Source organism: Pteronotus mesoamericanus, unplaced genomic scaffold (genome assembly GCF_021234165.1).
Source record: "Pteronotus mesoamericanus isolate MK-2021 breed Mesoamerican mustached bat unplaced genomic scaffold, CSHL_Meso_final scaffold_85, whole genome shotgun sequence".
Lineage (NCBI taxonomy): Eukaryota > Metazoa > Chordata > Mammalia > Chiroptera > Mormoopidae > Pteronotus > Pteronotus mesoamericanus.
Genome location: NW_026555329.1, coordinates 79,606,658 through 79,631,429, shown reverse-complemented (window position 1 = coordinate 79,631,429; position 24,772 = coordinate 79,606,658). Strand labels below are relative to the sequence as shown.

Genomic DNA, 24,772 nt, shown 5'->3' with positions numbered 1-24,772 from the left:
GCCGAACAGGCAGGGGCACCGTGAGGTCCAGGTAGGGGCCCGGTGGCCTTCGTTGCCCCTCTCTCTGGGCCCCCCTGCCCTCCTGGGTGCCCAGGCCCTGCACCTGGGCAGGCAGCCGTGAGGCAGGCCCAGACCTGCTGCCTGGGGCCTGGGCAGCCTGGGTGGGGAGCGGCAGTGGCTCTGGCCCTGCACCCCAGGCCCCCATGTGTGGCTGCAGGGCCCCCACGGGCCCAGGGTCCCCAGGCCCCACAGCCCTGCTCTTCTGGGGAGGCCTCTGCCTCTCCTGCCGCTGCAGTCAGGCTTCCCATTGCACATCTGGGGAGGGAACGGGTCAGCGCCCCTTTCTGGTTGGCAGCACGATGGCTCTGTCCCCTGCATGACCATGCCCCACCCTCACCCGCTGGAAGCCGATGCCGAGGGCACCCAGGCAGGCGTACTCGGGGCAGGGAACCCCTGTCCTGCTGGGGCCTCCGGGCCTGGCAGCGCCTCTGCGGGGAAGAGGAAAGAAAGCAGTCGGGTGGCCGGCACTGGCCACCGCCCGCCCCGCCCCCCCCCCCAATCTTGGCCCCCATCAGAGACACCAAGTTCCATACCACAGGTCAGCTTGTCCTTGCCCTGGGGACAGTCGGGGACCCCTCAGAGAGCTGCTCAAGGTTCAGGCACAGCTGGGGGGCAAAATGGCAGGGAAAGAGATCCCCACAAGGGGGCAGCTGGGCAGAGCCTGTGAGCACGGTAAGTGTCCTGCTGGGCTCCTGCCCACCTGCCCTTTCCCAGCAGAGGGTGGGGGGAGCCAATGTGGGGCCCGAACCTGGCTCAGAGATGCTCTGGGGAGGGGTCCCGGAGGGGCAGCCAGGCCCAGGGAGGAGTTGGGGCCTGTGGACAGCCGCCCCACTCCCCAGGGAAGTGGTTGGACATGAAGGGCTGACTTGCAGGGGCGCAAAGGGAACCCCCAAGTCTGGTGGGGAGGACTTGGGGGTAGCCCTCCAAACAGGCCCAGGCCCCATGCCCAGAGAGCCGCCCCCTTTTATCCTTTCTTGCCCAAATGTAGGCAAAAACAAAAGCCCTTTTCTTCTCTCTCCTGGGCCTGGGCGGAAGGGCAAGACTTCAAAAACAGCTTCAGGAAAGAGATCAAAGGAGACTCTGATGCTCCAGACCTAAGTCACTCTCTAGCTGGCGAGCCAGCCCAGCTGCTAGGAGCCAAGGTCCACTAGGGGTAGGGGATGGAGGTGGAAGAGCCGGCCCGGGGCGGGGGTGCTGGGGGCAGCGGAGCAGCCTCGCACAGCTGCCCAGGGCCACGCAGTGCGGACCGCGGGCGCAGGGCCGCCGCAGCCGCGCTCCTCTCCGCCGTCCGTGCAGTCCTCCTCGCTGTCCCAGGGCCAGCCCCGCGGGGCGCACTGCCGCTGCCGCGCGGGAATTCCACGGGGCCGCAGGGCGGCGCTGCAGGGGCCAGACCTAGGGGTAGACTGGGCTCCCCCGCAGGCCTGGCCCACCGCTCAGCTCTGCCTCCAGGCCCGACCGCCCTGCCCGTGCCCCACCTTCGATCTCTCCCCAAGTCCAGTCGCTCCGGTGGGCAGGAGGCTGGCGGGGACCATGCACCAAGACAGGACTCCTGGTCAGCGGCGCCCGTTGTAGAGCAGGCCTGGGGGCAGGTCGCGCCCAGCCGCACAAGCCAGGGAGCCCGAGGTCGGGGCAGCCCTGCTCCTCGGTCCCGTCTCCACAGGCGTCTTCTCCATCGCAGAGCAGGGCCGGGGCAGGCAGTGGCCAGAGCGGCAAGGCATCTGCAACCGCCCCCCACCCCCGCAGCCCGGAGCGGCACAGCCTGGCATGGGGCGGGTAGGCAGGCTCAGGAGGCCGACGGAAAGTCCCGGAAAAGCTCCTCACCCCAGAAAGGCCAGAACACCCCTGCCGACACGTCATCGCCGCTGGCAATGGGAGCAGCCGCTCGGGAAGCGACCGTAGGACATGCCTGCGGGCTGACTTGCCACTCAGCCACTGCCACCCACTGGCGAGGACACTCACCCTCCTCTTCTCAGCCATCATCACAGTCGTCCTGGTTGTCACAGAGCCACTTGTGGGGCACACAGTGCCCGCTCTCCTGGCACAGAGCTTCCCCCTCTGCACAGCCAGGCACGGGCTCCTCACAGTGGGTACCGTCACACCCACAAAGCCAACAGCTTCCCTGGCACGTGCTGTGCACATGACGTCCTGAGACCAGCCACAGCTCTGGGCCAGCCCAGGGGGCCCAGGGCTCCCCCAAAGTCCTTCACTCACCAGCTCCCCCAGTCCTTCTGCAGCACCATGCCTGGTGGGAAGAAGCTGCCCACCCATTCACAGGGGCAGGAAGCCAGCTCCAAGCAGACCCTTCCTGAGATCACAGAGGGCGGAGCTTGAAGCAAAGGACACAGCAGCCCTCACGCCAGCCTGTCACATGGGCCTGTGGCCCCTTCCGTGCCACGGTGCCCCCTCCCACCTGCCCGTTCTGACCTTACCCACCATGCAGCAGAGTCCCCTCAGGGCAGAAGCAGCCCTCCACACAGGTAACAACCTGTGGCAGGTGGGGGGACATGTGGAGCCACAGACCTCGTACCCCTGGCCCCGTTCACATTGCAGAGCTAGGTGGAGGAGAGAGGGGCTTAGGTCACCCAAAGTGCAAGGGCACCAGGATGCAAACCAGCGGGTGAGCTAGCCCAAGGTGGCACACCCAGAGGTCACTGGGCGCATGGTGGAGACTCCCACTGAGCCCTCTCCCAAGGCTGTTTGCAACGTGCAGGTTCTACAGGGCGGCACCCTGGGCAGCTTTGGCTGAGCGTGGTGGCATGGGGCATCCAGGGCGAGGACAGGGCGCACTCACGGCCCAGTTCCCGGGTGCACCAGTGCACGTGGAGCCCACGCCGGGAACATTCTGCTGCGTAAGTGGCAATGGCTGAGCAGAGAGACTCGCAGTCACCCTTCCGAGTCACAGCTGTGGGAGGGGTCGGTCACCTGCACGCACGTGACCGTGGATCAGCCAGATCCCTCCACAGCACCCAGCCCTCGCACCCCCTAGCTTTCTGCAGCTGCCCCACACTTCTGTTCCCATTTCCCTGCCCTTGCTTGCGGTGCAGGGGTGTGGCAGGTCTCCTGGCTCGGGGCAGAGAGGACTGAGGTGCTAGGAATGAGCGGCCAGCTCAGCTGTGGGCTCCAGGACTCCCTGGCAGCTCTGCAGGTCATTACTGGCATCTCCATTGAAGTCTCCACACAACCCAGCCACAAGCCGCGGAACTGTGCGGACATGTGTACCAGGCCCCGGGTGCCTGCAGAGAGGGCAGCCGGGGGCAGGCTGTGTGAAGAAACGATCCACGGGCCTTTGTTGCGGTCCTGAGCAAGGAGAAGCCCACGCGTGCTATTGAATGGGACGCCTGGCCATCTGCCTGGGTACCACCACCCAATAGGGGGCGCTGGTTTACTCCTTTTTTTGTTTTGTTTTTTGGTTGTAGGGGATGATTGGTGGTGATAAAGGAAAAGAAGTACATTTTGGGGGGTCCTCTAACTAAACCCAGGTTGAGGGGCAGGGAAGCTCCTCAACCGCTCGGATTCCAGATGGCTCCCAGGCTCCAGGAGAGACTGCGACGCCCACCAGCCCCAGGGGACTCAGTGGCCAAGAGGCTCAGATGGCAGCTCCGCTGTGCGGACCGCCAGGCTCCTTCCCACATGGGGGGTTATTTTGGTTTCCAGTTTCCCAGCAATAGTCATTTCTAAAACACCAACTGCTTGGCTTGGGTGGTGGGATGTTAGGAAATTTATTTTCATTTCTTCTCTCTGAAACTTGGTATTTTCTAAGTGTTTCTTGGGTGAGGAGGTATTGATTTCACAATGAGCAGAAACACAACATGGAAACTCTGACCACTGCAGGGAAGAGGGGTCCAGAGAGCTGGACCCCTGGATCCGGCAGGTCAAGGTCAGAGGGTTAGGGGTGGGGTCTGACCTCCATCGCAGAGCAGGGGAGGCCCAGGCAGGTAGTGAGCAGCAGGAAGAGGCCAGAGCGGCGCAGGCCCAACCTGGGGCCTGTGTTGACCTTGGGGAGCGTTACGCTCACCCCGTTCACTGTTGCTGCCCAGCCTGTGGGGGAACAGGGAGGTCCTCAGGCTCAGCCTGGGGGAGAGGGCCTCCGGGGTCCCCATGGGGTCCTCTAGCCTTCCCTCCAATCTTCCTGTTGCTTCTCTAGCCATGTGACCCTGGGCAGGCCATTAGACCTCTCTGGGCTTTAATTTCTTGGAGCCTCCCAGAATGACGATTCCCAGACGAGGGAGGAGGCCCCAGCTGCGCGGCACTGATACCGGCAGGGAGAGACATGGAGAACCCCAGGCCTCGGCCACCCAGGCAGAGCTGTGAGGCCATCCAGGGTGTCCTCCCCCAAGCAAGGCCGGCCTTCGGTGTCACAGTCACCTCTGAGCATGTGCAGGGGGCTGCTCTGCAGCCACATGGGCAGCGCCTTGGTGTAGGTGAGGCCGCTGGCCCCGCAGGGCAGATTCTGGGCAGATACTGTGAACCGGCCACCGGACTCCGGCACCAGCAGGTCCTCGCAGGTCCCAGGGAAAGTGAGGGCCAGCCCGTCAAACGTCCCATAGTGGGGGGCACCCGATGCCTGGCACCATGCAGCCACCGCTGGCCCGGGCACACACTGTGGGCAGGAGGAGGAAGGGAAACAGTCCCAGGGACAGGGACCAGAGCGGTATCCAGGGCACACAGCTGGTCAGGTTCCAAGCGACTCCAGACAGACCCTCAGCTTGGGGGATCCTGGAGGGCTCCCATTGCCCCCGCAGCCTGGTTCTCCCACCCCATCACCCCAGCCCCAAACCAGGGGTCACAAGGCCAAAGGTTACAGGTCACAGGCCTGGGCATTCCAAAAGTTGCAGTCCTGCTGAACAGTAGCGTTGGGTGGTTACCACTGCCCACCGTGGCAGCAGGGACAGAGCTCAGGGGGCACACAGCGCTCCTCCTAGACAGAGACCGGGGACAAAGGGGCACTCAGAGGACATCCCTGTGCCCTGTCCCCATGTCGGACAGCCAGGGGAGCAGGGCAGCGCCCTACGCAGCCCCTCCCACACTTACCAGCACATGTTATCTGTGTATTATCTGTGTCTACATGTTGGGGCAAGATGGCTCCCCTCCTCCCTCCCCCCCGGGTATGTACACTCATGTCTCTGTGTACACACATACTAAATCTACACGCCCATGCATGAGCGTATGTCATGTGCGCGTGCCTGTTTGTGTCCGTGTGTAAGAACCTGCCTAGGGTTGAACTTGGGATGTCACCTAATTTTACTAGGGGACCAAGAACGTCCCTCATTGGCCCTGGGATTATTTTGCACGAAGTAGCCTGTGACAAACCCAGCCGATCCCATCTGTGGGAGAGGACCGTGAGGATGCGTTTTATTCTGTGCCCCTGGGCTGGGGTGGGGATGGCCTCACCGGCACCTGAGGAGGAGGCGGACCCAGCCATCTTCCCTCAGCTTTTCCCTAGACAACTGTGCTTGCTTCCTTCATTGATTCAGCGGTTTCTTTACGGTCGCGTCTCCCCCACAGCAGCCCTAGGAGGGCCCCCGGGTGGTCCTCTGCCCACCTACACCAGAACTGAGCGGCAACCTGGGCTGCCGCGGAAGCTCCGCCCATCAAAGGTGAGGTGGCGCCGTCGCCGCCCACCGCGCACGCAGAGGGGCACGGCGCCTGCGCGCAGAGCCCGCGGCCGTCCAGGCACCCGCTGCGGGCACACGGGGTGGTAGAGCGCCCCGGAGCGGTCCCCCGGGGGATGGGGCTGCTGAGCTGGAGACGGCCTCCCGCCCCCATAACGCGCCCTGGTGCCTCCCCCGGCACCCCTTCCTCCGGCTAGGGTTAGAAATCAGCGGGGGGTAGGTCACCTGCTAGGTGTTTAAGCAGGGCCACCAATTAAGCCATGAGAGGTCACAGGTCACTTGTGCAGGGTCCCCATAAAGGCAGGTTGAGCAGATGGCATAAGGGAGGGGTCAGAGGGGACCTGGTAGCTTCTAACCCCAGCGAGAGGGCCGGCGGGGCAAGCGGACCCACCACGGGTTGCACCGTTGGCTCATGCGTCCCCGGGGCCGTAGCGCCGGCGTCGGTGGAAGCAGGGCTGTGGGCGGCCGGCACACAGATGGCGCCGTCCCGGAAGAGGCCGGGCAGGCACTCGCAGTCGCTCACGCATTCTTCTCAGCAGGACCCCTCAGCTCCCTAGCCCCGCGCCGAGCAGCTGGGCGGGGGCCGAAGCGCAGTCCGAGTGCAGCTGGTCTCCCGGGCATAGGCGCTCTGTGGGCCCAGGTGCGGGAGCCCCGGCGTCCCCGCCACCCTCGCGCCGGCCCCCGCTGCCCTGGAGGAGCTCGCCGGGCGCTCAGAGCCCTCAGAAGCAGGGGTCACAGGAGGGCCCTCCCTCAAGTCCCCATCCTGCAGGGTGGGGAGGCCTACCACAGAAGCCGGGCTTCCTCCAGAGCATGTGGACGTGCCGCTTGGCACAGTCCCGGGCGTAGCTGGCCAGGGTGGCACGCACAGCCTGCCTGTGGCCCTCCCTGCCACTGCCTGCTGGCGCGGCGGCTCAGCAGGCAAAGAGGCAGGCCTGGTCGTGGTTGGCAGGGGGGACCTTCGGAGAAAGGACAGCCCCTCAGCCAGCCCGCCCCCTCCTCCAGCACCAGCACCCCAGCCCCTGCTCTTGCTTCACCCCGCCTGGTATAAGATCAAACAGATGAGGGCTGGAAGGGCCTCAGAGATCATCTGTATGAGCCCTCTCATCTCCCAGAGAGAAAGCGTGGCTCAGTGGATTGAGCGCCCAGCCTGTGAACCAAAGGGTCGCTGGTTCTGTTCCCAGCCAGGGTACAGGCCTGGGTTGCCGCCCAGGTTCCCAGCAGGGGGCCCGCAAGAGGCAGTCACACATGGATGTTTCTCTCCCTCCCAGTCTAGTGGCAGGACCAGGTTCCCTGTTTGGCCTCTCCCTAGCAGCCACTCCACCCCTACCCCAACCTGCGCATGGCATTCCCTGAACTGTGGCCATCCAGCAGCTGGTGGCACACATCCTGGGCTTCAGCCCACAGCTGGCCGGCTTCCACGCCTGCTTCTGTGCCCCTCAGGGGGACCTCGCAGCCCTGAGCTGCCTCCACTGCACCCAGACACCCCCCGGCTTGAGACAACTGGATGAGGCACTTTAACAAGGGCACCAGAAAAATAGCCACTGCTATTGGTGCTTCAAAGCTCCACTGTCATGACCAACAGCCCAGACATCATCCTTTGGGGACTTTTTTCGGGGGGGGGGGCAGTTAGCAGCGAAGTGGCAAGCCTGGTGGGGGGCAGGGGAGTTGGGGTCACTGTCAACCCGTAGACAGGAGGTCTGAAAACTAATGAACCAAAACTGGTTGGTGGCCAGATCACACAGGCAGCTGGGGCTGTGGGCAGCCCCTTCCACTGAGCTCCTATGGGACCCTGAGCTTGCCTTCCCTCCCCTGGGGACCTGGGAGAGGGACAAGGCCTGTTGCTTGTGGGAGATGGAACAGAGGCTTGAGGGCATCAGAGAAGCTAGGTGTCGCCTGTGTAGGCGGTGAAGGGGGTGGGGCAGGCGCCCTGGGGCTGCATCTCACCTGAGAGTCAGGGAGCTTTGGCGGGCCCCTCCTGGCTCCAAGAAGTCATCTGGGGGCGGGGGAGGCAGAGGTGCTGGTCTGAGGTCTCAGGCGACCCCTCCCCTCCTGCACCAGCAGCAGCGCCCGCCCACCTCACTCACCTTCATGCCGACCTTTGTAGGCCCTGCAGAGGCCTTGCGTCTGTCCCTGGAGCTCGTGGGCCACAGACACGGAGACCGAACGGTCCCTATCCAGCCGCACGACGACCCCCAGGCCCCCTGACAGCACCAGCCAGTCCCCTCGCCACGGCAAGCTCAGCCCTGGGCAGGGGAGGTGGGGTCACAATCCCCACCCCTCCCTCCATCACAATGGGGTTCACACTGCCCAGGGAAGGGAGGAGAAGGGATGGATTCTCACAATTTAAGGCGCCCCCCGACCCCGGCTTCCCATCACAGCCCTCCTTGAGAAGCTCATGACCACTCTGGACCTTCCCCTGAGTGACGCTCACACACAGAACCCCACTCCCGCCGCCTTCCACAGAGCCCACCGGGACAGGAAAGTGTCCCATCTACTAGCACCAAACCCTTCCCCACAGCACTGTGGGAGGCAGGTGGGGAAACTGAGGCTCTGAGAGGTTAAGTGGTTAAGTAGAGGGACTCGCTCAAGGTCACCTTGCAAGGGGGCTCTTGGGGGTGGCCTGCAAGGGTGGGGCGGGGGACTGGGTCCACGACCTCTGGTTCCTCAGCTGGCTCCCTCATTTCCAAATGCTCCCAACAGCACTAGGGGGTCAAGGAGGCAGCAGGAGCTCAGTCCCCAGCCGCCCCTTCTGCGGCCCTGCTGAGCCCCATGCTGGGGTGGGCAGACTGTCCCTTGCCGAGGAGCAGCTGAGACTCCCCATCAGGTACCAGCTGCCCATTTACAGAGACGTTCCCACCCTGAATCAGCACTTCCTCCTGTCCCCGTCAGCACTGGGCCTGGGGGCAGGCGGCAGTGGGTGAGGTGGTCAGCGCTGCCCCTGCCAACATCCAGCTCCGCCCCCCCTTCTCCCTCCCTCACCGGCTGACAGTGCCCGGGCTGCGGACAACAGCCCCAGGGCCTCGGGTGGACAGCTCAGGTGGAACCGGCAGCACCCGCCAGCAGGTAAGTGCAGCGGCCCAGGAAGTGGTAGTGGCGCCCGTCAAAGGTGCCGTAGTGGAAGCCAGACCAGGTGGCACCGGTGGCCAAGGGCCACTGGCGCTGGCTCCAGAGTTGGGCCACGGCCCCTGCCAGGGGCTGCAGGAGGGCTGGAGAGGGGCTGCCGCCCGGGGAGGATGTCCCTCTTAATGTGGGGGGGAAGCGAGGGAAGCGGGAGGCAGGTGGGCAGTCACTGTCCCTCTGGTGGGCAGGGGGTCATCTGAGAGGACAGGGGAGTGGGCCTGGGCCCTGTGGAAAGGCCCAGAGCTCCAGAACTCCATGTGGGGGCGCCTGGGGGGCAGCAGGTGACAGCTAAGACTGTGCCTGTTGGCGGGCTGGGGACCCATCGGGGAGCTGTTGGCTGGAGCAGCCGAGGCAGGCCTGGGAGCGCCACCCCGCCAGCTGTGCCCCCAGGGCTGGGCACAACGCTCCTCCAGGCTTCCTGCGAAAGCGTTAGCCGAGCCTGCCCGAGGCTCGCACCGCCACGTGGCCAAGCAGTGGCCCTCGGGGCTGGTGTCCGCAAGGGCGGTGGGGGGTACAGGGAATGCGGTGGACCCAGCCAGGCCACCGGGACCCAGCTTCCCTCCCCAGGCAGCTTGCCACCTCACGAGACCGCAGATCTGGGCTGATCTCGGGCACGCACCCAGGGTGCAGCAGGGGCCCCCCAGCCCGGCTGCAGGCCCTCGCTGTCCGGTTCCACGCAACAGGCCGGGTTGCCGGGGGCCTGAGTCTGCTGAGCAGGCAGGAGGGGGAAGACGTTAGTGTTCAGCTCAGCCTCATCCCTGGGAATGGCCTGGGACGGTCATTCAATTGGGTCACCTGCTCTCCGAGTGAATTTCTCACGTAATGTCCCTTCTCGGTCTTCATTTCCCCACGAGATGAGGTCAAGATGAGGTCGGGGAGGCCGGCGGAAGGGCAGGCTCGGGCAGGAGGCACCGAGCATCCCACTCCGCCCTTTGAGAGCCCACCCAGACCTGGCTCCCAGATGCCTACGGCTCCAGGTGACTGCCAGGCCTCCGCCACTCTCAGGATGTGACCCCTGTGCTCAGGAGCCCAAACTCCAACCCTCACTCGCTCATAGATGGGACAGAGCCCTGCACGGCCCCCAAGAACAGGTCCAGGCGCCAGCCCAGGCGCAGGTCATGGTAGAGGCCGGTGCAGGGCACCAGGTCCTCCTGACGGGGGTCACTTCCTCCTCCACCAGGAGGGTCTCCATCGGCTCACACCACCGCCTGCCCATGGACAGGAGGGAGAGCTGCTGCCACTGTCCCCTGTCACCCAGAAGCCTGCCCCGTGACCCTGCTCTTGAAAGAGCCAACTCCCAGGGAAGTGAGCTCACTGAGGAGGAGGCTGAGGTTGGGAGGGGAGCCTGGCTGCCTCAGAGGGCCCAGTCATGGGGCAGGAGGAGAAAGAGGAAAAGAAGGTCCCGGTCATGAGGCGGATGCTTACCCATCAGCAGTGCCCGTGCCATCCCAGCGAGGAGGGCCAGGAGCAGCATGGTGCTCCCACAGGCCGCCCCACAGGGGGCTTTGGGGCTGGGCTGGGGGAGGCCATTGCAGCAGGCAAGCACAGAGGCCAGCGCTGGCCTCCCCGCACCACGTGGCAGCCCAGCCTCAGAGCTGGTGTGTGCAGCGTAGCGGCCTCAGAACGAGCCTCAGAACGGGGGGCAGGAGGCTCTATCTCAGCCCCCTGCCCCGGGGCACCAGCTGCCCGGCACTGGATTGGACCTGCCTACACACCACACATCTGCCTCAGAGGCCTGCTCTCCCTGGGAACAGTCTCCTTCCAGCAGGGCTACTGTGTGTGCGTGTCATCAAGAGGGGGTGCACGTGTGCCCGGCCATGGCCAGACGCCCAGCCTCTGATACTGCGAGACTCGGTCGCAAATTAACGTGATCCCCCCCCCCCTGGGCCTTGATTTCCTCACCAGTAAAAACTCCAGGGGCCTCCCAGGGACGCACAGATGGGACTCAACGCTCCACAAATAGTATGAAATTGTGTGTGTGCACGTTTTTCTGTGGACAGTTCCGGAAACTTTATTGAATTGCCAGGGGGCCGTGGGCGCACAAAACATGTAAGAGTCACGGGACCAGATGAGGCTCTGGCCTCCCAGCCCTACAATCCTAACTTCAAGGTTCCCTCCCCTGCCCGCCCCGCCCTGCCTCCCACCCACTCTGCCACCAGGCACGCTGGAGGCACGGGCCAGGGAGCCCACAGACCCCTTTCCAGGGAGGCTGCACCGTGCAGACACAGGGAAATGGCTTGTGCCCTTTACCCCACGGTCCCACTGCTTACTGGGGTGACTAGGTGCGCTGCCCAGGTGCACCCTGCTCTCCTCTGACGGTCGCCTAGGGTCCCTGGGGTCCAGAACCAGGAACTGGCTTGGGAATGAGAGCCTCAGAGAGGGGTGCCCGGGTGGGAGGTGGGGAGTGGGGTGGCAGGAGACTGAGGGGCCCTGGGGGCCAGGCAGCCAGACGGGATAATCCCCAGCATCCGTTTCATTGGGAGGGGCAGCAGCAGGTGGCCGAGGGGGATCCTTGTTGCATCCTGGTTCCCAGCTCCCAGTACACCCAGGCTGGGACGTGGCCAGGGTCTTCTCTTCCCAGCCCTGAAACCTGATGTCCCTTCGGGCAAAGCACGTAGTTACCCAACTTGGGGTAAGGAGGCTGCGGGGAACCAGAGTCTCACTAGGCAATTCTTCGGGCCCCGCACAGGTCCTGGGACCAACAGAGGTGCTGCAACTTCCTCAGGAAAGTCCTTGGAAAGGGCGCGGACAGCATTCCGGTCCCGGTCTCATGTGTCCACCCGGACGCTCCCTCATGCCTCACTCGCTCCATCCACTCCCACTGCAGGTCTCGCAGGGAGAGACTCGGGTGCCAGCACCCTGCCCCAGCGCAGTGACACGTGCTCCCAGCGCCAGGAGAAGGCTGGGCACCGACTCCCCGAATCAGCAGCTCACCGGGGGGAGAGAAAAACCTTCACAGCTGACTCCTAGGGACGCCGTGACCCCTCGTGCAGGCACCGCCTGATCCAGAGCCTCTCTTTCTACCCTAAACATCAACGATATTGATGGTGCGCCTGCTGTGCACCAGACTTCTCTGTCCCCTGGCATCCCCTCCTGTGACGATGCACGACAGGGCTCCTTGCTCTGCGCTCCAAGGGCCATCCGCCCGGCCCCCCAGCTCTGGATCCCAACCACTGCTGACAGGGCAGCACAGGGACTGGGAGAAACGAGTCACAGCGCCCTCTCCCCTACAGGGACAGGAAGGAGGAAGCTGGAACCCAGGGGAGATTGAAGGAAAGGATTAGGGAGGGGGGACCTGGAATAACCAGCCCCCCTTTGAGCTCTGGAGGACAGGAAGTGGGGAACTCTCAGAACGAGTTGAGGTGCCCAGGTGATCAAGAGGGAAGAGAGACATCATAACCCCGGACAGGGACAAGGAGAAGCCGGGCCTGAGGGCTGAGGACACCCCTGCACACCTGACTGGAAGAGCTTTCCAGCGTCTTAACAGGGCCCGCCCTCTACCCCGCCCAGGGAACTCCTCCCCGCAGCCCCTCACCTGGACCCCGCCTTCAGAGTCTCCGCCCAGCGCGATCGCACCTCGCCACCCCCTCCCCACCCCCGCCCCAAGCCTCCTCTCCAGCCTCGCCGCTCTCCAGTCACCGAGCCCAAAGTCCCCACCCCACCCCCAATTTCTACTTCGAAGGGCCCACTCCTGGCACAGGGCACAGGGGCCCAGCCCTGACTCCTTCGGCCTCACCCCACGGCACCAAGGGACCCGGCTCCCGAGCCAGGTCTCAGATCGCCGGATTCGGGGCAGAAAGGTGTGGGTCGGGGTGGCTCTCGGTGGGATACGGGTGGAAAGCGAGGCGGGGTCAGAGTTCCCCAGGCCGCTGCCTTCGGCCGACAGCGGAGACGACCCCGCCGCGGGAGCGCGGCGCAGACACACTCCCGCGGGCACTCGCGGTTCCGAGACAGCAGCGCAGACCCTGGCTCCCCTCCCCGAACACGCCCCCTCCGCGTCCCCCCAACTCCTCACTCCCCCACCCCGCCCCGCGCTCCACCTTTCCCCTGGCTCCTCCCCCGGCGCCCGCGAGCACCCCCCAGCAGCCCGAGTGCTCGTCCTCCCTGCCTACTCTCCCTCCTCACCTCCCCCCACAGTCTTCCCTTCCCTGCCCCCTCGCCCCCTCCCCCGATCCTTAGCTCCCCCTTCCCACCACCTACCCCGGCCGCCTTCCCGCGACCGTCACCTGCCCGCCGGCCCCCGCCGCGCCCGCCCGCCCGCGAGCCCACTCCAGGACACCCCTGCCCGGCCTCCCCCACCGGCGTCCCGCGGCGCCCCTCCCGCTTCCTTGCTCCCCTCCCCCAGCCGGGCGCCCTTCCCCGCTCCCGCTCCCCCCGCGTCTTTTCCTCTCCCCTCCCCGCGAAGTTTCGGGGCTGTCAGTCTGTCAGTCTTTCGGGCCATCCGCACCCGAGCTGCGGGCTACGGGCGCCATTGCGAGCAGAGCCGTCCGGGACCGGGGGCCGGGACGCCGGGGTCCCGGCAGCAGCGGGGAGACCCGGCCGCCCGCCCGCCCGCCAGGTACGGGCCCCGGAGACGCCCAGCGGTCGGCGGCTGCGCCCGCTCCCCTGGCCGCACCGGCACTCAGTCAAGGCCCGCCCCGCGCAGGTGACAGCCCGGGGGTGGGGGCGCGCGGGGAAGGGTGGGGAGCGGCCGAAGGGAATGAAAGGGCCGAAGAGGGGCGCGGACTGGAGGAGCAAGGGGATGAGACCGGAGGGGGAGGACCTGGTCGGGGCGGGGGGGCCGGGTTGTCAGAAGAAGTGACGGACGGGGAGCTGGAAGATAGGGCAGGCGCTGGGGACAGGGGCGGGGGTGACTCCGGTGGGAACGGGGTGAGCGGCTCCGAGGGGAGAGAGTGAGGAGGCTCCCGAGAGGGGGGAGGGAGTGTGGGAGGGAGCGGGGAAAGGACGACCCGGCGCGGGGACCGGCCCGTGGGGAGGAGGGGAGGGTGTTGACAGGTGAGTCGGGGAGCCGGGAAGCGACCGGGGCGTGCGGTGCGCTCCAGGCGCAGCGGCTCGGGACGCGCGAGGCGGGGAGGTGGGGCGGGAGGGGTCGGGCCCGCGGGCAAACTTGGGAGGGGGGTGAAGAAGCCAGCGGGGGACAGAAATGGGGAAGGGAGCCGCAGATGGGAGGGGAGGGGAAGCGGAGGTGAGTTGGAGGCCGGAGTGGGCAGGGCAGAGCCGAGAAGAGAGTCCGGAGCGAGCGACTAGCGGGGCCCCGGTCTCGGGGGAGCTCGGGGAGCGGACTGAGAGGGGGAGGGGCAGAGCTGTTCTGGGGACCCGCGGCCCGGAGGGAGGGGAAGCGAGAGCCAGCCGGGGAGGCAGAGGGGGAAGGGAGCCGGGGGCCTCGGAGGGGAAGGAGAGCCGCAGGCGGGAGGGGCGGGGGCGGTGTGGGGAGACGGGAGGAGGGAGGGACAGAGGTGCAGAGATGAAGGAGGAGGAAGGGAAAGCGGAGTGGGGGAGGAGAGGGCGGCGGGGGGAGATCGTGGTGGGGGAGAACGGCGGGAGGGGGCGGCGCGGGGCGGAAGGAAAGGAGGAGGGGAAAGGAAGGGAGGGGGTGCACGCCGGGGAGGGGACGGAGCCGGGCAGAACCGGAGGGGAGGGGAGGCGCCGGGAGCCTGGGGAGGGGGAGGGGAGCGCTGCGGCGGACGCTGCCGGGCGCGGGGGTCGGGGGGCAGGGGCGGGGCGCGGAGGGCCCGCCGGCTGCGGGCAGGGGCGGAGCTGGGGAGCCAGCCAGATCCAGCGGGGAAAGCGGGCGGAAGGCAGAGGGAGCGGGAGAAGGGAGGGCAGAGGGAACGCTGCCAGAGAGATTTGGGGGGAGGGGAGTCCGCTGGAAGAGGGGCGGGGCAGGGCGCTGGAGGAGGAGCGAGGCGGGGGTGGGAGGCGTTGGCAGTGGCGGGGGTAGCCCTGCGCCGGGGGTTGGGGGGCGGTGGGAGGGCGGTGTGGGGGTACCTTGGGAGGGAGGCGGTGTTGAGGTAGGGTTTTGTGGGGAGGAAGCAAGATCCGTTTCCTGCCCTCCTTGGAGGGCCTCCCCCACCAGTTGCCCAATAGTGACACTCACCTCTGCCCCTCCGCCGGCTCCTGTTTCACCAGCTCCTGTAGTGACAGCTGCAGGGCCTAGGAGATGCTGTGCTCGCTCCCCTCCCTGGTCTCCCACCCTGCACCCTCTGCCCAGAGAATCGATTCATCCCTGACACCCCGGGGGCAGGAGCCCCGACAGGCTGGGGCTGGTCCCGCGAGACCCGCCAGGTGCGGGGAGCAGTGGACCTTGGGAGCTGGCCAGAAGTGGCTTCCCGATCTTCTTGGGCCGCCTGTCAAGATCTCTGCTGTCTGAAATCCCCGTTCCCTCATTTCCCTCACCTGTACCTGGGGACACCACCTTTGGAGCTCCAGAGGGGAGCTGGTGACCGGGAGAGGTTGGACCAGGGCCCAGGTGAACCTGCCGTGAGAAGAACCTGAGCAAGGCTGTGTTCTCTCCTTAGGGTGTGAGGCCCGATCCCCAGGAGGAGCTGCCTGGGGTTGCCATGAGAGAGACCTTGGAGGCCCTCAGCTCCCTGGGTGAGCCAGCAGGACTGAAGGAGCCTGGGGTGGGTGGTGGGGACGCAGATGCCTGCTGGACTGGTTGCTTCTCCACAATGTAGAAGACAGAGCCATCCTCAGAGATGGCAATCCCCAAGACACCCGAGAGCCCCAGAACCTTCCAGACAGTGTCCTTTTGGGTCTCACCTGGGTGTTTGTGACTGCCTGGCCCACCCCGCACCTACTCAACAGGGCACCAGGATATTTAATCCATTCTACCCTTCCTTCACCTGTCCCCTCAACACCAAGGGGCTGAGGTTGACACCTGGCCAGACTGCTGGGGAGCCTGGCTGTCCCTTGTCCATGCTGACTTCCTTCCTGAGCAGGTTGGGAAAAGCTCCTGGGGTGGGCATGGAAGGGGAAGAGCCCCTGCCTTGGATCATCTCTCCTGTACTGGATGCTTTACTTGGACCCACCCTTCTGCCTGTAACAGGGTTCTCTGTGGCACAGCGGGAGCTGGCCCCCCACAGTGAGCCTGGCGCAGGGCCCCACAATGCCCAGGAGCAGATATGCCCTCCCAGGCCAGAGAGAGCGCTGGGCTCCTGTCCGGGTAAGTGAGCGGGGACCCTGGGTGGTGGCACAGGGCACAGCCTGCCTTTGTCCCTCAAATATTTGTTGAGCGCCTGCCAAGCACCAGGTGCCATTCTAGATCTTTGGAACACCTCAGTAACCAAGCAGGTGGAGCCCCCTGCCTCCCAGGAACGAAATCCTAGCGAGGGCAGGGAGTCAGCAACCAGCCAATGTGAAAACAAGTACACTCATAAACCGGGTTAGAAGAGGATACTGCTGGGGCAGGGGAGGGGCACACACCAGGGGAAGGGGCCTGAGGTGGGGATGGGGCAGAACAAGCCTAAGCGGGGTGGTGAGAATAGGCCTCAGTGGGAAGGTAAGAGCTGAGCAAGACCTGAAACAGGGAGGGGGCTAAACATTTCGGGAGAGGGGTGTGCTAGGTTTTCTGACACCCTGATCTCCAGTGATTTGCCATGGAAGTGGGGGTCCATCTGGCTGGCTGGGAGGTCCCTAGCCCTCGTCTAAGGCACCCCCGTAAGCCTAGGGGCAGGATCTGTCCTTGCTGACACACACATACTCCAGACAGTCCTCACGGTTGTGGCTTCAGCAACCACGCAGGGGCCCTACTTGAAGGAGCTTGAGGCTTCCTGGGGCACTGGGAACTCCGCCCCTGCAGATAAGCCGGGAGCTGGGTGCAGTCCTTACCTGTGGGGCTGGGTGTGGAGTTGCAAACTCCCTGGCTCCCTAGCACCATGGGGCCCTGCGTCCCCCTGCGCCACCCTCTGCGGTGGCCTGAGGTGGCCTGTTCTCCGCCAGGGCACGAGGCGCCCAGCCTGGAGGAAGGCGCCCCCACAGAACAGGCTGAGGCTCCCTGCGGAGGAAGCCAGGACCACATACCAGGGAAGGCTGAGCCTGCGGGCTCCTGCCCGGGTGAGTCTTCCCATCGCTCCATCCCGGCAGGGGACCAGGTGGAGGGGACAGGGGCCCGGCAAGCTCCAGAGCCACTGTCTGATGTGGCCGCCACTCTAGGCCCTTCCAACACAAGATGAACCAGGCCCTGGCACCTTTCTGCTCGTAGAGCTCCGGCACCTGGAGGGAATTCTGCGTCCGTAGACGATGGAAGTCAGAGAGGCTGGTCACCAAGAGAAACACACCGTCATGGCAGCAGGTCAACGTCCTCTCAAAGTCCTAACTTTGCCCTCCATTCTCCCAGTCTAAGTAGACTTGTCCACAGCCTGGATGACAAGTCCTGTGAAGATACATGGCATTGACCAACCTTTTCACTGGCTCTCCCCAGAAATGCCCCCTCCTCCACATCTCTGCTGATCTCGGTGGTACCCAAATGCTCCAAATCTGTTGTTTGCCTCCTCTCCCCCTGCCCAGGGCCATCCAACAGTTGATTCTCTCCCCACAGTCCTGCTCATCACTTCCCTCCATTACCACCAACCTTACCATCTTCTGCCTGAGCCGTGGCATTTTTCCAGAAGGACTTCTTTATTTTTTAAAGATGTTATTTATTTATTTTTAGAGAGAGGGGAAGGGAGGGAGAAAGGGAGAGAAACATCAATCAGATGCCTCTCACTTGCCACCAACTGGGGACCTGGCCTGAAACCCAAGCTGTGTCCTGACTGGGAATCGAACCGGTGACCTCTCAGTTCGCAGGCCAGCACGCAATCCATCGAGCCACTCCAGCCAGGGCTCCACAAGAACAACTTCAGTGCCTACTAGGTCCAGTCTGTTAGGTAGAGTTGAAAGAGATGGGCTTTAAGGTGACAGAGACCTGTTTGAATCCTGGTTCCATGTTCCCTGGCTGAGTGATGCTGGATCGGCTACCTCACCTCCGGGAACCTCAGTTTGTTCACCTGGAAATGTCATGCTTTTTGCGAAGGTTTGTCACAATGTATACATAGTACATCATCTATAGTTGGCACTCGGCAAATGGTGGCCATCCTCATTTTTATTAGACACATGAAGATACCTTTTTACTAGACACATAAGGAAATAGAACACAAGATGTCTGCCCTCCAGAAGCTAATACTTAGTTGACACTAATGTGAGCTAGAATAAAAAGTTCACAAATAGCAATAAAGCCATGTGACAAGTTAGTGTTAACAGTAAGTGCTATAGGCGTGCGTGTAAGAGATCCTCGTGTGCTGGATTTGTCAAAGGTTTTGATTTGTGCTGCATTTTGAGAACAGCATGGGCTTCAGCTCTGATGGGGGTGAGGTGTAAGGTGCAGGACATTCTAGGCCGAGAAGAGACTTCAAGGCAGGGAAGTTGACATGCAACTGGAGTTAGAGCAGACCAGCCTGGCTGAAGCGAAGGGCTTGTGCCTGGAGGAGTCAGCAAGTTGCACTGGGTTGGGGTGCACCTCAGAGGCAGCTAGAACTTCCTTTATCCTGCTAATAGGGAGCTACTGATGGGTTTGCCTACAGGAGTGGCCCAGTAGAAATGAAAGCATCACAACAGAATGAGTAGTTGTTTGGAACTCATGGGTCTGGTGGAAGAGACTGATAGATGTAATTGCTGCAGTCTTTGTGGAATGTAACCAACGCACAAGCTGTTACAGACCTTAGGATCCAGACAGGAACTCCAGTCATCTGGTTCAATGGGTTTCAAAAATGAATCACTTTGGGAGCTTTGAAGAACGGGAAGAGATTCATATGCCCCGCACCCATCGATGCATTTCATACATGCTCCCCAGGAGTTACCGTGTGGCACCAGGTTTAGGAACCATGAACTAGTCCAACCCTTACACTTGGGCAGACTAACAAACTTAACTCAGAGAGGTAAGTTACCCAGGGCCATGCTGCTGGCTAGTGACAGAAGAGAGCCCAAGGGGACACTCTGGGTCTGGGTCTTCAGCCTCTTCTCGGCTGGGCCATTCCAGTGCCCACGGGAGGCCAAGCTCCAGTCACGCCCACTCCCCAAAGGCCTCCCTGCCTTGCTAGAGGTGTGTGCCATTCAGGGGCTCCCTGTACGCAGGATCCTCCTCTTTCTGAACTGGGGTTTCCCACGTGGCTGTAGAAGCAAGAATGAAGCTCCAGGGGAGGGGGCTGAGAGCAGGAAGGAACACCAAGTCCCCTGCTGGAAAGTCAGAGCAGGGGAGGCTCAAAGGTGGGAGCCAAGGCCCCAGGACTGTGAGCCCAGCAGTTGGGAGGAGGCGGCTGCAGGCCTCACGGCGAAGCAAGCAGGTAGGTCTGGGAAGGGAGGTGTTTGGTGATAAGCAGGCTGAGCTGCAGCTGGTTTTCAGGACTCCAGAGGGCAGCTGCTCAACTGAGCATGAGAGACTGGGGTTCCAGAAAGGGGCCTGCCTGCCTGCTGGCCAGGAAGACCTAGAGTGGCCACGGAACCCGGAGTTCTGAAGCCTGAGGACCAAACCTCGAGCAACCTTCATACTCAGATGCAGGGAAAGTGCTCTCAGCAGTTGGGCCGGCCTCAGAGAAAACCTACAAGAAGGCGCCTCCCCAGTGTCCTGTCTGCCCAGCAGGAAGGAGAAGGACTGAGCAGTGGTCTTCGGATTTGGCCACTTCCCATAGAGTGTACCGAGCAGAAGGCAGCCAGCAGGGCTCCAGGCAGGGGTGGTCTCTTGGCAAATAAACGTCGCAAAAATAAACGTGGGGCTTAACAGACATCTTGTCTTGACTTTTCAGGAGACGAGTGGATGATTCGGAAGGTGAAGGTGGAGGAGGAGGATCAGGAGGCGGAAGAGGAGGTCGAGTGGCCGCAACATCTATCACTACTGCCCGGCCCCTTTCCCGCACCTGACCTGGGGCCTCTGGCTGCGGCGTATAAACTGGAACCGGGAGCCCCAGGGGCACTAGGCGGGCTCGCGCTGGCCGGCTGGACTCAGGCCGCAGAGAAGCCTTACGGCTGCGGGGAGTGCGAGCGGCGGTTCCGGGACCAGCTGACCCTGCGGCTGCATCAGAGGCTGCACCGCGGTGAGGGTCCCTGCGCCTGTCCCGACTGCGGCCGCAGCTTCACGCAGCGCGCGCACATGCTGCTGCATCAGCGCAGCCACCGGGGCGAGCGGCCGTTCCCGTGCTCCGAGTGCGACAAGCGCTTCAGCAAGAAGGCCCACCTCACCCGCCACCTGCGCACGCACACGGGCGAGCGGCCCTACCCTTGCGCAGAGTGCGGCAAGCGCTTCAGCCAGAAAATACACCTGGGCTCGCACCAGAAGACGCACACGGGCGAGCGGCCCTTTCCCTGCGCCGAGTGCGAGAAGCGCTTTCGCAAAAAGACGCACCTGATCCGCCACCAGCGCATCCACACCGGTGAGAGGCCCTACCAGTGCGCGCAGTGCGCTCGTAGCTTCACGCACAAGCAGCACTTGGTGCGGCACCAAAGGGTGCACGAGGCGGCCTGCCGCTCCCCGCTGTCTCCCGACGCTCCCGCCTCTCCAGGTTCTCCTGCCCCGTCCCCGACCCCGTCCCCTCCCGGACCTAAGCCTTTCGCCTGCTCCGACTGCGGCTTGGGCTTCGGCTGGAAGAAGAACCTCGCTACGCACCAGCGTCTGCACCGCGGCGAGGGGGGCCCCTTTGAATGCGACGAGTGCGCCCTGGGCGCCACCGCGGACCCCGGAGCCGCCGAGGCTCTGGCTTGCGCACACCGAAGCACAGCGGCGCCCCAGGACGCTCCGGCCAGCGAGAGGTCCTTCTCCTGCCCGGACTGCGGACGCGGCTTCGCCCACGGGCAGCACCTGGCGCGACATCGGCGGGTGCACACGGGCGAACGGCCCTTCGCCTGCGCGCAGTGCGGCCGTCGTTTCGGCTCCCGGCCCAACCTGGTCGCCCATTCTCGGGCCCACAGCGGCGCCAGGCCTTTCGCCTGCGCGCAGTGCGGCCGCCGCTTCAGTCGCAAGTCTCACTTGGGCCGCCACCAGGCGGTGCACACGGGCAGTCGGCCACACGCTTGTGCCATCTGCGCCCGCAGCTTCAGCTCCAAAACCAATCTGGTCCGCCATCAGGCCATCCACACGGGCTCTCGCCCCTTCTCCTGCCCGCAGTGCGGCAAGAGCTTTAGCCGCAAGACCCATCTAGTGCGGCATCAGCGCATCCACGGCGAAGCGGCCCGTCTGGCCTCCGACGCCGACCTCTCGGCCCCAGCCTGGCCCACTCCCACGGAGGTGGCAGCCACCCCACTCTTCTTCTGAGTCTCGTTCTCGTCCGGCCCTTCCTTGGCCTTCTGTTGCTCCCTAGTTGGAGAGACCCAGGTCCAAGCGGGTGAGCCCGGCGGCAAGATGGCTTGGGCCCCCTGCAGGTGGTTGTCCTTCCCTCTCCGTCTTGCCCGGGAGAAGTCTGGAAAGAATACCAGCTCTGACATTCTGTGACAAAGACAGTGCTGAGTGCACTCCTGCTGGGACAGTTCAGGCCTGAGTCCTTGGAAGGCTCCCACGAAGAAAACCCACTGGAAAGCAGACATTTCCTGGACCCCCCTGATTGCAGAAGTGAGGAACCTCTTGGGGGTAGGGACAGAATGGCTAGCTGTGTACTTACAGTGTCATTAAAATAAACATCTGAAGGCTCTAGGGTGGTTCAGTGAGCTGGGGAGGGAACCCCCGGCTCTGACCCCCACGCAGAGGGCCTTGCCTTTCCTCCCTGGGTGAGCTCTGTTTAGCCAGGGGCTGGTAATCACTCTACCAAATCAAGAATTAAGACAGCGGGTTGCTAACCGCTCCCCTGCTCCCAGCCCGGAAATTTGACGAAGAAACATTAGTGTACATTTCTCATGCCAGGTGTTGAAGGCTGGGACTGTGGGGGATGCACAGGGAGGGGGCAGGTGCCCTTTGGCCATTCCGTGGAGACACGTGACATGCCACAGAGGGCTCTGGAGCTGGAGAGCTGCTGCCTCTGTCTGCAGCTCTCCCAAGGGGGCCTTGGTCAGGCAGCCCACCTGCCACCCTGCCTGGCACCATAAGGAAGGACATTTGCAGTCCATGACGTTTCATTCTCAGGCTACCTTCCCCCAAGTTGTCTTCATGATGGGTGCTTGATCCAGACATCGCTGTGGCTGGGCCTCCCCAGCTGGGGCAGCAGGGAGGGCGGGCTGGCTGGCAGAGGGCGGGGGTGGGGTGGGTGATGGGAAGGAGTTGCACCTGGAGTGAGAAGTCTTGGGTTGGAGCCCTCCTGTGGCTCTTGGAGGACATGGGGCAGGGTGTTCATTTCCTGGGGCTCTGCTTTCTCATTACACTAAGACTGTTGATGTGGACTGGGGGGTGGGGGTGGGGCGTGAATGCAGTGAGTTCTGAGTTTCCTGGCTACAAATGAGTAGGTGGTCCTAGTGAATGTGACAGTGTGACAGTAATCAGGGACCATTGTGTTGCCCCAGCAGTATTTTAAATGCTTGAGTATTTCACATACAAATCTCGACTTCCAGCTTCTCTCATGAAAAGTCAGAAGAACTGACAGCTTGTGGCTGGGGCTGAGCAGACACTGGTCTCGTTGGACTAAGGGGTAGGGGCGGGCACCCTGCCCAAGCCCTCGCCACTCCGTTGGCTTCACTCTGAAGGCGCTGCCCGGCCTTTCGTCACTCTCACTCGGCTAGTGATTCCAGCTAAAGGTGTCACCTTTCAGACGACCAAAATCAAACACAAAACAACATTGATGGGGGTTTTACCAGTGTTTGTTTCTCCAAACGTCCTGGAATTCTCATGTAAGAGCAGCTTTGAGATTCTGCAGTATATTCTGGGAGGCCTACCACGTGTCAGCTATTTCCAGGATTTCACATTCACCTGAATCTTTTCGACAATTCCTGGCCACCGTAGGTGCTTAACAAATAGTAGCTGGCATTGTTGTCTTCTTTACCACTTTTAACTGCAGGGATTAGGGAGGAGGCACCAACTTCGGACTTTGCTGCTCAAATGGACTTTGTCAAATAAAATGTGAAAATTGAGCAAGGGTATTTCTGGTAGGAAGAACAGCAAGAAAAGTGCATGGGCTCAGGTGGCCACAGCAGCAGCAAGCAGCCCAGCCTGGCTGACCAAGTGCTGAGGGAGAAAGCGGTGCCTGGCAAGGGTGCTTGGTGAGGCCAAGGCCTGCTCCAGGTGCTAGGGGAAAGGCTTGACTCTGCGGTCTCTGGAGCATCTCCGAAGGATGCTGCTTCCATGCCCCTCCCTACAGCGACCTCTGCTTTAGGGAGAGAAATCTGGTGACAGACGTGTACCTATTTGTCCCCTCGCCAGGAACCACACACAGAATGACTCCCTGTGCAAGACCCCTAAAGACCTTTGAGAAGGTCCTTAAAGTTCTGCTGAGGAATGGGAGGAGCCAAGTTCATGGCTTCTTGGCTTTCCTTTCAGCCCCGGGAAGATCCTGGTTGTAGCTTGGATCTGTAATTGCTGGTCCTCCCCTGCATATGGCGCCCAGGCTGGAACCGAAGCTCCTTTCTTCTGCCAGATCCCAGCTCTTCCCTCCTAAATCAGAATTCTAGAAATGCAGCTTCCTGCTACTCCGTTGAGGGCCCTGCCTCCATTTCTTTAGGGTTCTGTTGTCCCTCCGCACCCTGCCCTCAGCGGTGAACTTCCATTAGCTGGTGAAGGTGGGTGAGCCCCCCTGGAGCCCCCAGCACAGGCACGGCGCTCTGTACCTCTCCAGAATGAAACAGATATGTGAGATGTTGCTGGTCATGGGTCAATGCAGGAGCTCTTTGTGTTAAGTAGGGAGAAAAGGCTGAAGGGAAACAGGGAAAAGCTCCAAAATAATCTTTTACAGTTTTGCCAACAAGAATGGTTCTCAACACATTCGAATCTCTTGGAAACTTAAAAAGATACCAATAGTGCCCTGGTCGGTGTGGCTCAGTTGGCTGGAGTTATTGCCCTGCATGGCAGAAGGTCACTGGTTTTATTCCTGGTCAGGGCACATGCCTGGGTTGCAGGTTTGGTCCCACTCTGGGCGCATATGAGAGGCAATTGCTGTGTCTCTCCCTCCCTCCCTTCCCCCCTGAGATCAGTAAGCATGTCCTCAGGTGAGGATAAAAAAAATTTTTTTGGCAAAGTTGCTTGAAATGTCATCTTTTAATTTTTATATGGGCTGTAGCAGCAGGTGGTCACCTTCTTTGTTCCTGAGATTGGTTTTTTTTTTTGGTGAATTATACCACAAGCAGGTCAATTCCATTTTTTGTTACTTTTTGGATTTCTTAATTATATCTAATATATGGATGCTATTTCACTAGTTTTTGCTTTTACTTTTCCATTCCCTCAACTTCTGGATTCCCTTTGCCGTTGTTCATACCCCTTGTGGGTTTCTCTTGCACATACTCATTTGTGCCCATGCATTTCTAAGTCCTGATTGAGCTTTATCCTCCAAGTTTGAGATGTACTTTCTTATAGTTCAGTTAAAAATATTCCCTTTCTTCATTGACACGTGGGTTATTTAAGAGCATAATCCTTACTTTTCCAACATGAAAAAACATCTCTTAATTGGCTCCTAGCTTAAAAGCCACAGTATGGTCAGAGAACATGTTCAGTATACTTTCAAATCTGTTTAAGCTTGCTCCAGGGTTTACTACATGGTCATTTTTTGTGGCTGTTGTGCGCTAACTTGAAAAGAATATATATTCTGTAGGCCTGTGGAACAGGGTCCTATATGTTCATCGATTGAGCCAGTTTTGTTAATTGACTTGTTCAAATCTTCTAGAGCCTTCCTGATTCATTATTCTGTCAATTTCTGGAAAAGGTGTCCTACAATCTCCCGAACATGATTGTAAATTTGGATGTTTTCCTTTCAGTCCTTTAAAGGTTGCGGTCGGCGCAGGGGAAATGGAATGCGTAACACACAGAACCCACAGCACTGCCATTGCAACAGAAGGCAGGAGAGAAGGGAGCGCCCCCGAGCAGGCGGGATAAACACACGCAG

The 24,772-nt window shown here is 62.1% G+C and overlaps 1 protein-coding gene across 5 annotated transcripts; it reads left to right on the top strand.

The window, feature by feature from the left end:
- Window positions 1–13,293: 13,293 nt before the first annotated feature.
- ZNF467 (zinc finger protein 467) lies at window positions 13,294–24,751 on the top strand. Of its 5 annotated transcripts, XM_054564048.1 has the most exons (5): window positions 13,294–13,437; window positions 15,311–15,386; window positions 15,841–15,957; window positions 16,734–16,847; window positions 19,571–21,709. In XM_054564048.1, exons 2-5 carry the CDS (start codon window positions 15,353–15,355, stop codon window positions 21,070–21,072), a joined length of 1,767 nt encoding a protein of 588 aa, XP_054420023.1. In that variant the 5' UTR covers window positions 13,294–13,437; window positions 15,311–15,352; the 3' UTR covers window positions 21,073–21,709. The 5 variants fall into 5 exon arrangements, 4 of the variants coding, with proteins under 4 accessions (XP_054420023.1, XP_054420022.1, XP_054420021.1 ...); XM_054564047.1 differs by lacking the exon at window positions 13,294–13,437 and having other exon boundaries at window positions 15,217–15,386; window positions 15,734–15,957; XR_008528327.1 differs by lacking the exons at window positions 13,294–13,437; window positions 15,311–15,386 and adding an exon at window positions 24,645–24,751 and having other exon boundaries at window positions 15,415–15,957; window positions 19,571–21,366.
- Window positions 24,752–24,772: the final 21 nt, after the last annotated feature.